Below are 13,998 nucleotides of genomic sequence, written 5' to 3'. Positions count from 1 at the left end.
TTACCTGGACATTCCTGGTACTGAGGGACTGGCTTTTGCAGATGAGAAGTGGCCCAACAAGGCCTGACGCAATATCTCGTGGAGTGTTCACCGCACTATGGTACATCCTGGTGAGACACCTTGAATCACTGTTTAATGGCTCGTCCTCCTCAATGACTTTCCACACGTATGTGTAAGTCTCCCCTGGTTGCACTGCATGGCTCTGGTTCCCTTTCAGATTATAAATTATATACAGCTGTGTCAAATCATATACAGTACCAGTCAAAAGTTTGGACACACCTTCTAATTCAATGGTTTTTCTTTAGTTTTAGTGGAACTCCCCACATGCGAAACACACAGAGTGGCGCTCCATACTTAAGAGAATATGGTAATGCATCAATGTGATTTTTGATGGCTTTCTTGACCATACAATATCTGTACGTATGAAAGCCATACACGTACCACCACAGAGAACCCAATCGTAAGTACAAGGCAACATATCTCAAACACAGACAATGAAATTTGTATCTTTATTTACATAAGATAGATGGGTTTTTATCCAGCACTTTTTTAAAAATTTGCTTTTTAAAAATAACATGGGATTATTTACTAACACATTTTATGGAAAATATTCACAACAGTTTAATATGAAACTAGTTAAAACACTTATTAGTCCACTAGCTTGTTGGACAGTTGACAGCTTCTGTTATGTAAGTTTCTGTTATGTAAGCTCATATACTGTGAGTAGAGAAAAGCAAAATGGCAGAGTGTGCTGCTGAACCAACCAAGGACGAAATAAAAACTACTCGTAAACAACCCCCCCCAAAAAAAACACAAAAAAAGCAACAAAATATGGAAAGAAAGTACAACCCCGATTCCAAAAAAGTTGGGACAACCCAGCAAACACAAAAACGTTTATATAACGTTGTATAAACGTTTGGCTAGCGTTTCAGAAACGTTACAAAATAACGTTTATAAAACGAAAATTTGTGGACAATTTTTTCGTTTTATAAACGTTTCATAAACGTTGTGAATGAAACGTTTTAAAGAGAACGTTTATAAAACGTCAATAAAACGCTACTCATTTACTGATTATTTTGATAATTGTAATACAATCATTATGACATCTTAATATCTAAAAATACCAAGAGATGATAAAAAATGTGCCACGGGTCAGCAAATATGACTTTATTAAATTTTCACCAACGTTTCATAAACGTTTCATAAACGTTTAATAAAACCTAACCTTAATGCAACCCAAATAAAACGTTTTATAAATGCTTTGTGCTTGCTGGGAAAGTACAAATTGTAAATAAAAATGGAATGCAATTATGTGGAAGTTTCAAAATTCCATATTTTATTCAGAATAGAACATAGATGACATATCAAATGTTTAAACTGGGAAAATGTATCATTTAAAGAGAAAAATTAGGTGATTTTAAATTTTATGACAACAACACATCTCAAAAAAGTTGGGACAAGGCCATGTTTACCACTGTGAGACATCCCCTTTTCTCTTTACAACAGTCTGTAAATGTCTGGGGACTGAGGAGACAAGTTGCACAAGTTTAGGGATAGGAATGTTAACCCATTCTTGTCTAATGTAGGATTCTAGTTGCTCAACTGTCTTAGGTCTTTTTTGTCGTATCTTCCGTTTTATGATGCGCCAAATGTTTTCTATGGGTGAAAGATCTGGACTGCAGACTGGCCAGTTCAGTACCCTGGACCCTTCTTCTACGCAGCCATAATGCTGTAATTGATGCAGTATGTGGTTTGGCATTGTCATGTTGGAAAATGCAAGGTCTTCCCTGAAAGAGACGTCGTCTGGATGGGAGCATATGTTGCTCTAGAACCTGGATATACCTTTTAGCATTGATGGTGTCTTTTCAGATGTGTAAGCTGCCCATGCCACACGCACTAATGCAATCCCATACCATCAGAGATGCAGGCTTCTGAACTGAGTGCTGATAACAATTTGGGTCAACCTTCTCCTCTTTAGTCCGAATGGCGTCCCTGATTTCCATAAAGAACTTCGAATTTTGATTCGTCCGACCATAGAACAGTTTTCCACTTTGCCACAGTCCATTTTAAATGAGCCTTGGCCCAGAGAAGATATCTGCACTTCTGGATCATGTTTAGATACGGCTTCTTCTTTGAACTATAGCGTTTTAGCTGGCAACGGTGGATGGCACGGTGAATTGTGTTCACAGATAATGTTCTCTGGAAATATTCCTGAGCCCATTTTGTGATTTCCAATACAGAAGCATGCCTGTATGTGATGCAGTACCGTCTAAGGGCCCGAAGATCACGGGCACCCAGTATGGTTTTCCGGCCTTGACCCTTACGCACAGAGATTCTTCCAGATTCTCTGAATCTTTTGATGATATTATGCACTGTAGATGATGATATGTTCAAACTCTTTGCAATTTTACACTGTCGAACTCCTTTCTGATATTGCTCCACTATTTGTCGGTGCAGAATTAGGGGGATTGGTGATCCTCTTCCCATCTTTACTTCTGAGAGCCGCTGCCACTCCAACATGCTCTTTTTATACCCAGTCATGTTAATGACCTATTGCCAATTGACCTAATGAGTTGCAATTTGGTCCTCCAGCTGTTCCTTTTTTGTACCTTTAACTTTTCCAGCCTCTTATTGCCCCTGTCCCAACTTTTTTGAGATGTGTTGCTGTCATGAAATTTCAAATGAGCCAATATTTGGCATGAAATTTCAAAATGTCTCACTTTCGACATTTGATATGTTGTCTATGTTCTATTGTGAATACAATATCAGTTTTTGAGATTTGTAAATTATTGCATTCCGTTTTTATTTACAATTTGTACTTTGTCCCAACTTTTTTGGAATCAGGGTTGTATTTCGTGGTAAGAACGTCTATTTTTATTTTTCAAAAATTATTATTATCGCATTTCTCACAAATTGCTACTGTCATTTCACTGGTTTGCTTACATTCTAAGCAGAAATTATTTTGTCTGATGTTTTGTATCAAGATTTTATTCATCGAATTTGCAAAAAAATAAAAATAAAAATGCTCTGTTTCTCAAAATCCAGTGAATGTGAACAGAATAAAACAAACAGTTATTCCGCTCAATCTCGTCGTATATGGCTTATGGCCAACTCGGTGCTACGTGCCTCATTGGCTATCAGCTCATGTACGACTCGATTTCATGGAATAACTGTTAAGTGGTCGAGTGAAGCACAGACACAATATCAGAGGTAATACAATACTCAACGTCCAAGAACACAAACAGGGTCAAAACCAGAAAAACAATACAAAATACAAGGCTTGGTAACATCAGACTTAGGGTACAGAGCGTATACTTCACAAAGTCTGTGTTACTGAGAATCCTTATACTGTGTGTATGCACTGTGATTGCACTCTAATCAGGAACAAGTGCATGGTAATTAGTCCGAATGGTGCTGTGCGTGGCCGTGGCCGATGTAACCAGACAACTGTTTGACACATCAAGTTTGATATTCGATCATAACTATATAGTAATGATGTAAAGTGAAAGCGCTAGTTCACCGCTGTCCACCAGGCACCCAGCAGAGTCACACCATAATAAATGTTGTAGTGGTGTTTCTGGCACATGGCATGTGGTGTCAAAGAAAGGAATAAATATGTATTCGTAACTGCTATGTGTATCTCATTATTGGTATCACTGTCATGACAATGCAGCAGTTTACTGATGCAAAATACACTACACAATTCGATGGTTCATATGCTATATTATTATTCTTTTATTCAGGTTAATTTTGTGCCCTTGCAAATATTTTGCTCATACACTCATTTGAAGGGCGGCACGGTGGTGTAGTGGTTAGTGCTGTCGCCTCACAGCAAGAAGGTCCGGGTTTGAGCCCCATGGCCAGCGAGGGCCTTTCTGTGCGGAGTTTGCATGTTCTCCCCGTGTCCGCGTGGGTTTCCTCCGGGTGCTCCGGTTTCCCCCACAGTCCAAAGACATGCAGGTTAGGTTAACTGGTGACTCTAAATTGACCATAAGTGTGAATGTGAATGGTTGTCTGTGTCTATGTGTCAGCTCTGTGATGACTTGTCCAGGGTGTGCCCCGCCTTTTGCCCATATTCAGCTGGGATAGGCTCCAGCTTGCCTGCGACCCTGCAGAACAGGATAAAGCGGCTACAGATAATGAGATGAGATGAGACACTCATTTGAAACTATTTGACAGTGAGGGTTCAAACTTCAAATTAGTTCATTTGGTGGATAAAGAAACATTTAGTGTCTAACTGAAGAAAATCTGAGACCAAAGAGCATGAGCCATTGGTTGAGTTGGCATGGAATGATCCCTAGCTTTTCTCTCATAGATAGCTCTCTGGTCTTGCAGTCTAGTGGAAATTCCATGTACTGAGAAGACACTGAGAGCTATTGAAAGCTGGAATTCTGATCTATCATCTCATATTAATCTTATGACCTCAAACCCAAATGTGTTCAGTGTAAAGGTTGAGGTTAAATTTCACTGTGTGCTTAAGTCCGTGCTTGAGTATATGTGTGACAAATAAAGGCTTCTTGGCTTGGCTTCTTGTATAGTAACAACAACAAAAGAAGTTGCCTTGCCATTCCAATACTTTCAGAAGGGGACTGTAGCAGCTCTCTGTGTGAGGCGCTTGGTGTCCATGATCACTTGGTTATAGATTTTCTCTGTTTTCATACCAAACCATTCTTATTTCACTTAATTCCCACCTGTAATTTGGATCCATTTTTCCAAGGAATTGTTAAACTGATAAATAATATTTTTGTTGCCATAGACATGACTCAACATCCTTTTCTGCCTCTGACAAATTCTTTTTTTTTTTGCCATTTAGTCATCAATTCCTGCTAACATCTCTCTCTGAGTTTTGCCAGCATGGTATGTTGAGATTAAAGTTATCAAATAATTTAATTTAATTTTCATGTACAGGTACAGAAATGTACAGCATTACAAAAAGTTTAAGCTCAGCATTTACACCATCGACATAAAGGGGAAAAAAGATAATTTTAACTATTAGACTTTAGAATACAGTATGACATACTATAAATGTAAATGGCATTTTACTAACCTCCCTCAGGGTAATTGGCTCCCTCTGCTGCTTTATCAATGGTTAATCCATGAGGATAAATGCTGTACGGACGTGATGCTTTGTTTTTGAACACAATCTGTAAACACGGAAAAATAGTTTCGCATAATTATTGATTATCAAAAAGGACACCAGGCTACACTACCAAAACAACAGTGTAAAATGGCAATGTTTTGTATGTTTTTTTTTAAATTACCTTTATTTTGTCTCTGATCTGTGCTCTGATCACAGGACCAAGAATTCCCAACTCCTTCTTCCTTTGCTTTTGCTCTGCCCTTTCTTTAAATGATTCATCTTTATATTGGGTGAACACAGCTTTTTTATATTTCTTACCAATCCGGTCTGCACCCTGTTTTAAGTATGTTGACCGAAAATTCCTGTGTGAAAAGGGACAAGATATCTGTAAGCACAGTTAACACAGGGGATCGGTCATTGTTTAATAGTGATTTGTGTGTACCTGTCCACATTATCTGGCAAATTTGGGCCATAATCCCAAATGATCTCCTCAGCTGCAATGTAGTAATTCCATTCTTGACTCTCTATCTGTTGTTTAATGGTGAGCCTTCGCTTTGGTGCAGGAAACTTTTCACATGTGTTAACAAGCAGGAAGCCGTGCATCCCAGCTGAATTAAAGTGAGGAATGTTAGTTATGTTTTTGTTATATTTAGTTTTAAAGTAATTGTGTGATTTGAGTCATAAGGAATAATTAAGTTAATATCCAGTGCACAGAAAAAGTCTACACATCCTGTTAAAATTAGGTTTTTAAATTTTATTTATTTATTTTTTTAGGGTTTTTTTTTGTAGGTTTTTTGATGTATAAAAAAAGAAAAAGAAAATTCAAGATGGATCATTTTCTACCTTCAGTGTGATATAGCAACCAACAAAATTCAAGTAAAAACATGTATAGAAATCTTTTAGATGTGAAAAATATTTTTTTTAATAACCTGGTTGCACAAGTATGTCCACCCTTATATAATGGGGCATGTGACATTACTCAGAATTAAACAATCACATTTAAACTCGTGAGGAACTTCCAAAACATGTAGCAGTACCATGGAACACCATGAAGGCACCACACTGACATTACCAAGAACAGGAATCATCCAAAATGATGAAAAGACAAGAATAAATCTTATCAGGGAGATTATTCCCTGTAATAATCTGTCATCTTCTACACATGGCTGCGCTATGGGGTAGGGTGACTAGACAGAAGCAATTTCTCCTGAAAAACAAACAAACACGACAACAACAAAACATTGAAACCCACCTAAAATCACCACTAACTGTGTGGTAAAATGTGTTATGGTCTAATGAGACCAAGGTAAAGCTTTTTTGGGCACAATTTTAAAAGACATGTTTGGCACAAAAATAAGACAGCCTATTACCCAAAAAACACCATACCCATAGTGAAGCATGGTGGTGGCAGTATCATGCTACGGAGCTGCTTTTTTTCAGCTGGGACTGGGACTCTCGTCAAGAGGGAATCATGGATAGCTCCAAATATCAATTCAGTAAGGCGCATAACCTGCAGGCCTCTGTTAGACAAAAACATTGAATTTTTTTTATTGAAAACCTATGTAATGACTTGAAAGGGCTGTCCTCACAGTTTAATAGCTCAAGCAAGAGCGACAGGAAATTGCCAAATCAAGATGTGCTATATTGGGAGACTCTTAATTAAAAGGACTGTATCGGGGTGCTATATTACAAGTAAAAGGTGTTTTAGCATAAAATTAATTAAGGGATATGCACATATATGCAACCAGGTTATTGTAAGTTTTTACCCCCCCCCCCCCCCCCAAAAAAAAAAAAAAAAATCTATTGAATTTTGTTGGTTGCTATATCATTATATGCCTTTTGTCAAAGGAACAACTAAATCTAGTTGTCTCACCAGGTCTTACCTTCCAAGTGTTTATTAATGTGAGAAGAGAGAAGCCAGCGACCAGGGTAGATGGCCACCATGTCTGCGCTGGTAGCTGTGCCACTCATAATGCCTATTGAAGACACCTTGTGCCCACTCTGCTGCAGAACCTGGCCATTGAAGTGCACAGAAAAAAGCTCTGGCTCCGAATTCATACCGACCAAGTGCCAGGTTACTTTGGAATGTGCGCACACATTAAGATCTGGAGAAGATAAAGAGAAATATTACAAGAGAACACCCAACTCCTAGAATTTGGAAAAGCATTGATATTCTCTCATAGGTGAAAATTAACCAGGTCACCAGGGACAGAGCCATTTGTGAAGCCATTGATTGTGTATTTCACATCGTTCTTAAGTGGTGCATCCCTTTTGCTGTACCAGGTGTTGCTCTCATCAAACACCCCAAACAACAGTGTAAATTCCTGATGAAAATTGACCTGCTTTCCAGACTCATCAAGGCTGCCTGTGGAGCAAAGGCATGCATATCAGGCTGACTGAGCTTTAGAATAAACAGCATTATCTGTAACCCATTGGTTATCCAATATGTCTGACCAAAAGGAAAGATCTCACAATTGATGAACTGATTCATATAGACCCCTTGCATTGATGTCACACTTATGTTAGCAACCGTTGCTACCCTTGTCCTGGGGGACAAGTGAACTTAGTTTACATAATGAAGGCAAGTGATATTGAAGATGTCAGATGTCTGTAGTTTGAAGAAAACTACAGCTAAAAAAGCTTTACTTTTACTTGGATTACTTGGATAATTTAAGTCAGAAAGAAGCAAAGGATAGATATACGTAGAAATTAGTTTGTTAGCAGTTATGAGCCGTACAGAATTCCTTGAAACAATTGGATTGACGATGTAGATTTGTGGCCTAGTGTTACCTACACAGATGTTGGAATGTACCTTCTCACTGTATTTTCTCTGTTTTAATTTAAAAAAAAAACTTATTGTTTGCTGGAAGAGAAGAGCAGGGAGGATTGAGAATCGAGCGGCTGTGGTTTGTTTACACGTGATACTAAAACTTATCACGTCCTGGCAACCACCACAAAGACATACAAAAAGGCCCAAAATGCCTACTTACCCGGGCAAAAATGATACAGGATTTATCGTGTAGTGTCCTGATCCCCAGATCTTTAACCCAGCCACATGTAAAAAGTTGTGCACCTCCATGCTCTTCCAGGTTTGCATCTGTTTGTCCGTGTAGAACGAGGTCTGCAGCACCAGGTAGTTTGAGATGTTGGAGAACTCAACAGCTGGATAATTTTTCAAATTATTGGAAAAATCCTTCTTTACTAGCGTGTAAGGATCTATTCCATTGCAAAGAGCAACTTTCTGAAGGTAGCATGACTGTGTATTGGCGTCTACAGTAAACTGCAAAAATAGTTGGACATGGTTTCACTAGGTCTTTGCATAATGGCAGCCAAATCGGTTTGTCTGACCACCACTTCATTCACCAGAAGTAAACTCACAAGCAAAAGTCATGTGACTGAATACAACCTATACTTTATTCCAGGTTAACCACTCGCAAAGAATGGCCAAAAAAACTTTAACCCCGTGGACTGTCAGTGAAAAAAAAGGCAAGACGGTGGCCGCACATTGTGACTGTATGGCAGGCCTTGGAGAGAGCTGTTCTCACATAGCATCACTGTTGTGGGCTATTGAATCTGGAGTGCAACAAAGGGATTTGCTGACAGTTACAGATAAAAATGCATACTGGGTTCTTCCTACTGTTGTGAAAAAATCTCCTACTCCCACATCAGGGATATTTCCTTTCTAAAGAAATGCCCAAGTCAAGTTCCTAAGCCATAATCAGAAGTTCAAGACAAAGTTGCAGGGAGATGGTAATAGCTTTTATCTTTTTCTCTATTTCAGAAACTACTGGAACAACCAAAAACAGCACAAAAATGAACCGTATTTAAGACAGATTAAGCCTTGCTTACAGGAAAGACAGTGTCTGGTTGTCCCCCAGGAGAAATTATCACGTGATGGGTGATGTCATGCACAAAGGGTCTATTGTCTATAGTAATGAGGATAACAAAAATAAACATACCTTTCTTACAAATTAGCAGTGCACCAATCAGGCCTGTGTTGTAGTCTTTGACAATATCATGATGCGAGAAATAAGTGTATGTGACACACGGGGGATCTGCGTCCTTTGGGGCCACATCTTGAGTTACCTCCCAGTAGTATGTATGCTCTTTACCAGGAAATATGACATCATCCTCTTTCTCAAACTGGGATGTGTTGTCAAAGTACAAAGCTCCTAAAGGATTAAAGGTTTGCAGCATCAAATATTATCTGTTTATACAAACTTCACAGGCAATATTCACCTTATAGTCAGGATTAAATTCTATATGGAGAAATCAATTTTTTTGTGGAGGTGAAAAAAATCATCTTCCCGGTTTCATTTTGGACTTGGGGACAGAGTGGGAAAATACCTCTATTCTTACTGGCAATTTCTTTACTCAGTTAAGCAAATAACAACCTGATAACTTAGAACTGGCCACACTATGGTGGGATAAGATATTTAGCTAAATTTTTCACTGCCATTTACTGTTTATACAAATTTAGCAGACAGTATTTTTCTGAATGACAAGAAAATAGTCCATATCAAAACAGATAGAGTCAAAATAGTTAATAGTATTTTAGTCTTCATTTTGGACTTAGGTACAGCCTGTGGTTAATATGTATGACAAAGATAAATACACCTCTTCAGTTTGTTTACTCAGTTGAGCAAGTGCCACTAACAAATGCACTTTCCTAAGTAATATTTTCATTATAATATTGCACATTTTTATATAGAGACTGACTATAGCTGGCATAATGTTGTCATTCATTCATTCATTCATTCATTCATTCATTTTATACATTTAACACATTGGTTTACAGACCTTCAGACTGTTTTCCATAAGCAATGCCATGTGGATGGATACTACAGGAATGATTCGCCATGTTCCTGAATGTGACAATGATGGTGTCACCAACTTGGCCGCGGAGTGTGGGTCCCAGCAGCCCTGTAGATATAAACTTAATAATTCTTTAGTAGTTTCAGAGACTCACTACTAGGAGTGAGTAGGATTCTTGTTAGTGTGTTTTGCAAGTGATGACTTAGTGAATGTATATTAAAATAAGAACATCCATCTTAGAGAAGTAATTTGAATACCTGACCATGGAGTTGTTTTAACTGTATTGAAACCTGGGTCATATTCCCTGTACACTGTCTTTCTATAGATGGGACCTTTACTATAGGAAAAACAAAACAGAAATATACTTTTAAAAGGAATGAAAATATATAATTCAATATGACAATTCAGATTAATTGAACCAATCCAGTTCAGTACATTTTCTAAGTTTTTCTATCTAAATAGATAATGCTAAATAAGATAAGCATTTTAATACAGGCCACAGGGGAAAAAAAAACACAAACAAACACCAAGATTGATATAGACCATGCTCTAAAAGACACATACAATGCACCCCCTCCTCACACACACACGCACAGTACGCGTATATAATTATACACAGCACATTTTGGTTTTCTAGAAGTACATATTAACAAAAATATTTAATTGGATACATCATTAAAATTATTCAGTCATTATCACACAAACGTGAGGGGAAAAAAAAGCATGACTACGTTTCAACAATTTTTGACATATTTTTAAAGTATTGCCAGATACTGATAAAATACCTTGGAGTTCCATTTGTTGTATAATCCCAATTAATGTTAACTGCAGCGATGTAGTAGTGTCTCTCCACTGCTTCTGTACACTGACTCAGAAAAGACAGAAGGCCCAAAACAACTGGCCAAAGTAAAAACCTCATATCTCAGTCCTGAGCTCCAGGTAAGGAGCGTCTGTTCAAGAGTGCAGTAACTTCTGATCTCTCAGTAAAGATTAGATTTGTCTCTCACTCGCTCTTCTTCAGAACCTTACAGATCCCCCACCTCCCTAAACACACACACACACACACACACACACACACACACACACACACACACACACACACACACATACGTGCACGCACACACCATTGGTCAATGAACCATGTCCTCTCGTTCTTACAAATCTTACAAAATGCCAACTTTTAATTATTTCCCTTAGCTGTTGAAAGTGTGCAGATGAAACTAAGGTTATAACTGAAAATATATCATTACCCTGATAGTATGACTTACCCTTTTTTCCCCGCTGCAAATCTCATAAAATCCAGATAGACTTTCATGAATAGCAGGTCAGTGCTTTCAAAGCAAACAGGAACCTAATGCCTGTTAAACCTATTATGATTATTATTATTAGTTGTTGTTGTTGTTGTTGAAATCTGCATTCCCAGAACTACATCTACACCCACTGCATCACATAACAAACAGCAAAATAAACATTAACTGAAACACTGGAATGAAAAATTGAAAAGAGAATTATTAATGTTAATAAGAAATTAGTGTTCCTTATAACTATAAAAGTGCACATGCTGCAGTCAAACCACAAAGCTCCTTGAACCACAGAAAGCTGGAGAACATACAGTCTGTCCTTGCTATTTTGTGCAAGAAGAAAGGCAAAATAGAAAAATACCAATCAGTGTTTGTCAAACCACAGTGGATAAGATGCTGGTTTTTCATCTTGAACCAAGTTTATCAGGATTATTTTTTGTTTTGTTTGATATCTGATCTCTAGTTCATTTATACTTTACCTTCATAGTGAAAACTCACAAACTTTAATCTAGAGTAGAATGTTAATTAAATGATTGGATATTTGTATGCACGCATAATAAAATACAACCCAAAATCAGAAAAAGTTCACTGTAAAACTTTGATGTAAATTTACAGTGAAATCTCAACAGTATTCTGTTGAGTGATGCTGAATGTCATACAGTATCATACTGTAATGTGTAATGCAATCTGGGAGGAAAAAAAGTGATTACAGTGGAGAATGCCATTATTTACAGGAATTTACTGTAAACTTTACTGTAAACAGCGAAGCATCTTGGGAAGTTGAAAGAAAAGTGTGGGCTCAAAAATTTAAAAGATAACCAACATAACAATATCTTTTTGTTTTCTTGTAAAAGATGGTTTTGCAGCTTGCATTACATTTTTGTTGATTTCAATCTTGGAGCAATATTGGAGCTGCATGGACACCCCAAACTCCTCTGAGTAAGTCACCATTTCTTTTTTTGCCATTGTCCTTGTCATTGAAGTAAAAAATAATTGAGACTTTCTCTAGTTGAATTTTCTGTCATTTAGAACACTGTTATAGCACAGCTTTTGAAAAGCTTCATATTTGCAGTGTTCTAGTTAGCTAAAATTAGCACATTTATCTCGGTTTACATATTTTATTTGATTTGATTTATTCAGTAAATTATGTAAAACATATAACAAATACAAATATATATGAAAGACATTAAGAACCAGGATAACACATGAAAGTGAAAACACTTATTTCCAATGTGGTCCTCGGAATCACATAACTATCATGGACACATTACTACAAAAAAAAAAGACAAGAAACCAAAAGTTATAAAAAGAACAAAAACTAAAAATATATAAAAGTGTTATTTTCTTGGTGTACAAGTTGATTAAAAAGATACAATTTAACTGCAGACTTAAAATTGACTAATTATTTATGGATTTAATATGGCCTGGAAGAGCATTCCAGGCCTTGATACCCATGTACATAAAAGTGGAAGCACCATAAGGATCTATGTGAGATATCTGCAGAGAAGTGCTGTTAGGACTGGGGACGGTCTTGGCCTCTAGAGGCCGCTGTTATGTTTTTTTTCTTGTCATGTTTGTTTTGGGCCTCTAGAGGTCGCCACTGCTTCTGTGTTTTGTGTTTGTTTTGATTGCCTGCTTAGTCCTCATTATTGTCACCTGTTTCCCATTTAGCTTGTGTATAAATACTTCCTCAGTTTGGTCCCCAGTCACGGAGTCTTTGTGCTACCTATGGTTTGTTTCCTCTGTCCCGTGTACCTTGCTTATGCTCTTGTGTTTTTGGTATTTTGTTTTCTTTGGATTTTGTTCTACCTTTTTGGATCTTCTGAGCATTTTGCATTTTGCCTTTTCTTTTCTTATCTTTGGACTTTGTACTACCTTTTTGGATCTTCTGAGCGTTTTGCATTTTGCCTCTTCTTTTCTCATTTTTGGACTTTGAACCTTTGGATTATACTTTTGTTTTTTTTGCCTTGGATTTTTTACTCTGTAAATAAACTGGGTTTTTTTTGTACTCTACTATCGTCTCATGCCTCTGCACTTGAGTCAATCCCCTGGTGGCCTAGTGGGGGTTTGCTAGATCACTACACCAGCAACCTGGGTTCAAATCTCAGCAAAACCCTAACAGAAAGACTCCGTTATGACCGACTCAGCAGAGGCTTCTTCAACTGTCTACCCGGTTAACCTTCAGGGAATTATGGCGGCTTTAACACGCTTCGGAGCTACCATGGACACTCATGGACGAACTCTTGCAAGCCAACATGAGACCCTTGTTCACCATGAGGTATTGCTTCAGCAAATTGGGAAAACCCTGGCACAGCTGACTTCTCTGCCCCCATCTCCTCTGCCTGATTCTGCTCCACCATCCGCTCCAGTGCCTCCTTCACCTTGTGAACCCAGCCTTCCTGCACCACAGAGGTATGACGGCAAGCACAGTGAGTGCCGGGAGTTCCTTACCCAGTGCCAACTCAGCTTTGAGCTCCAGCCCACCACCTACACTACGGATCGCCGCAAGATTGCCTTTATGATAACCTTGTTAGGTGGTAAGGCACGAGCTTGGGCAACAGCCATCTGGCAGAGACAGGGACCTGAGTGCTCTGATTTCCAGCTGTTTATGGAGGAGATGCTTCGTGTCTTCGATCAAGCAGGCATCAGTAAAGATGCAGCCAGAAAGCTCATGTCCATCCGGCAAGGAGGAAGCGTCGCAGACTACGCCATTTTGTTCCAGACGCTCGCAGCAGTAAGTGGATGGAACGAGACTGCCCTGGTTTCAGCCTTCCACCATGGTCTGTCTGACCCCATCAAAGA

At 38.2% G+C, this 13,998-nt stretch overlaps 1 protein-coding gene across 1 annotated transcript in view; it reads right to left on the bottom strand.

Moving 5' to 3' along the window:
• f5 (coagulation factor V) overlaps positions 1–10,814 on the bottom strand; it is a 43,268-nt gene extending 32,454 nt beyond the window's left edge. The window contains exons 1-10 of the mRNA XM_060928764.1: positions 10,681–10,814; positions 10,153–10,232; positions 9,881–10,003; positions 9,040–9,252; positions 7,284–7,445; positions 6,964–7,185; positions 5,523–5,688; positions 5,262–5,442; positions 5,048–5,144; positions 5–210 (exon numbers count right to left, since the gene is read on the bottom strand). Coding sequence (XP_060784747.1) covers positions 5–210; positions 5,048–5,144; positions 5,262–5,442; positions 5,523–5,688; positions 6,964–7,185; positions 7,284–7,445; positions 9,040–9,252; positions 9,881–10,003; positions 10,153–10,232; positions 10,681–10,814 — 1,584 coding nt within the window. The remainder of the gene's footprint in view (positions 1–4; positions 211–5,047; positions 5,145–5,261; positions 5,443–5,522; positions 5,689–6,963; positions 7,186–7,283; positions 7,446–9,039; positions 9,253–9,880; positions 10,004–10,152; positions 10,233–10,680) is intronic.
• Between the last annotated feature and the right edge of the window lie 3,184 nt (positions 10,815–13,998).

The sequence above is a fragment of the Neoarius graeffei genome, chromosome 9, assembly GCF_027579695.1.
Source record: "Neoarius graeffei isolate fNeoGra1 chromosome 9, fNeoGra1.pri, whole genome shotgun sequence".
Classification (NCBI taxonomy): domain Eukaryota; kingdom Metazoa; phylum Chordata; class Actinopteri; order Siluriformes; family Ariidae; genus Neoarius; species Neoarius graeffei.
This window is presented reverse-complemented; position numbering and strand designations above follow the sequence as displayed.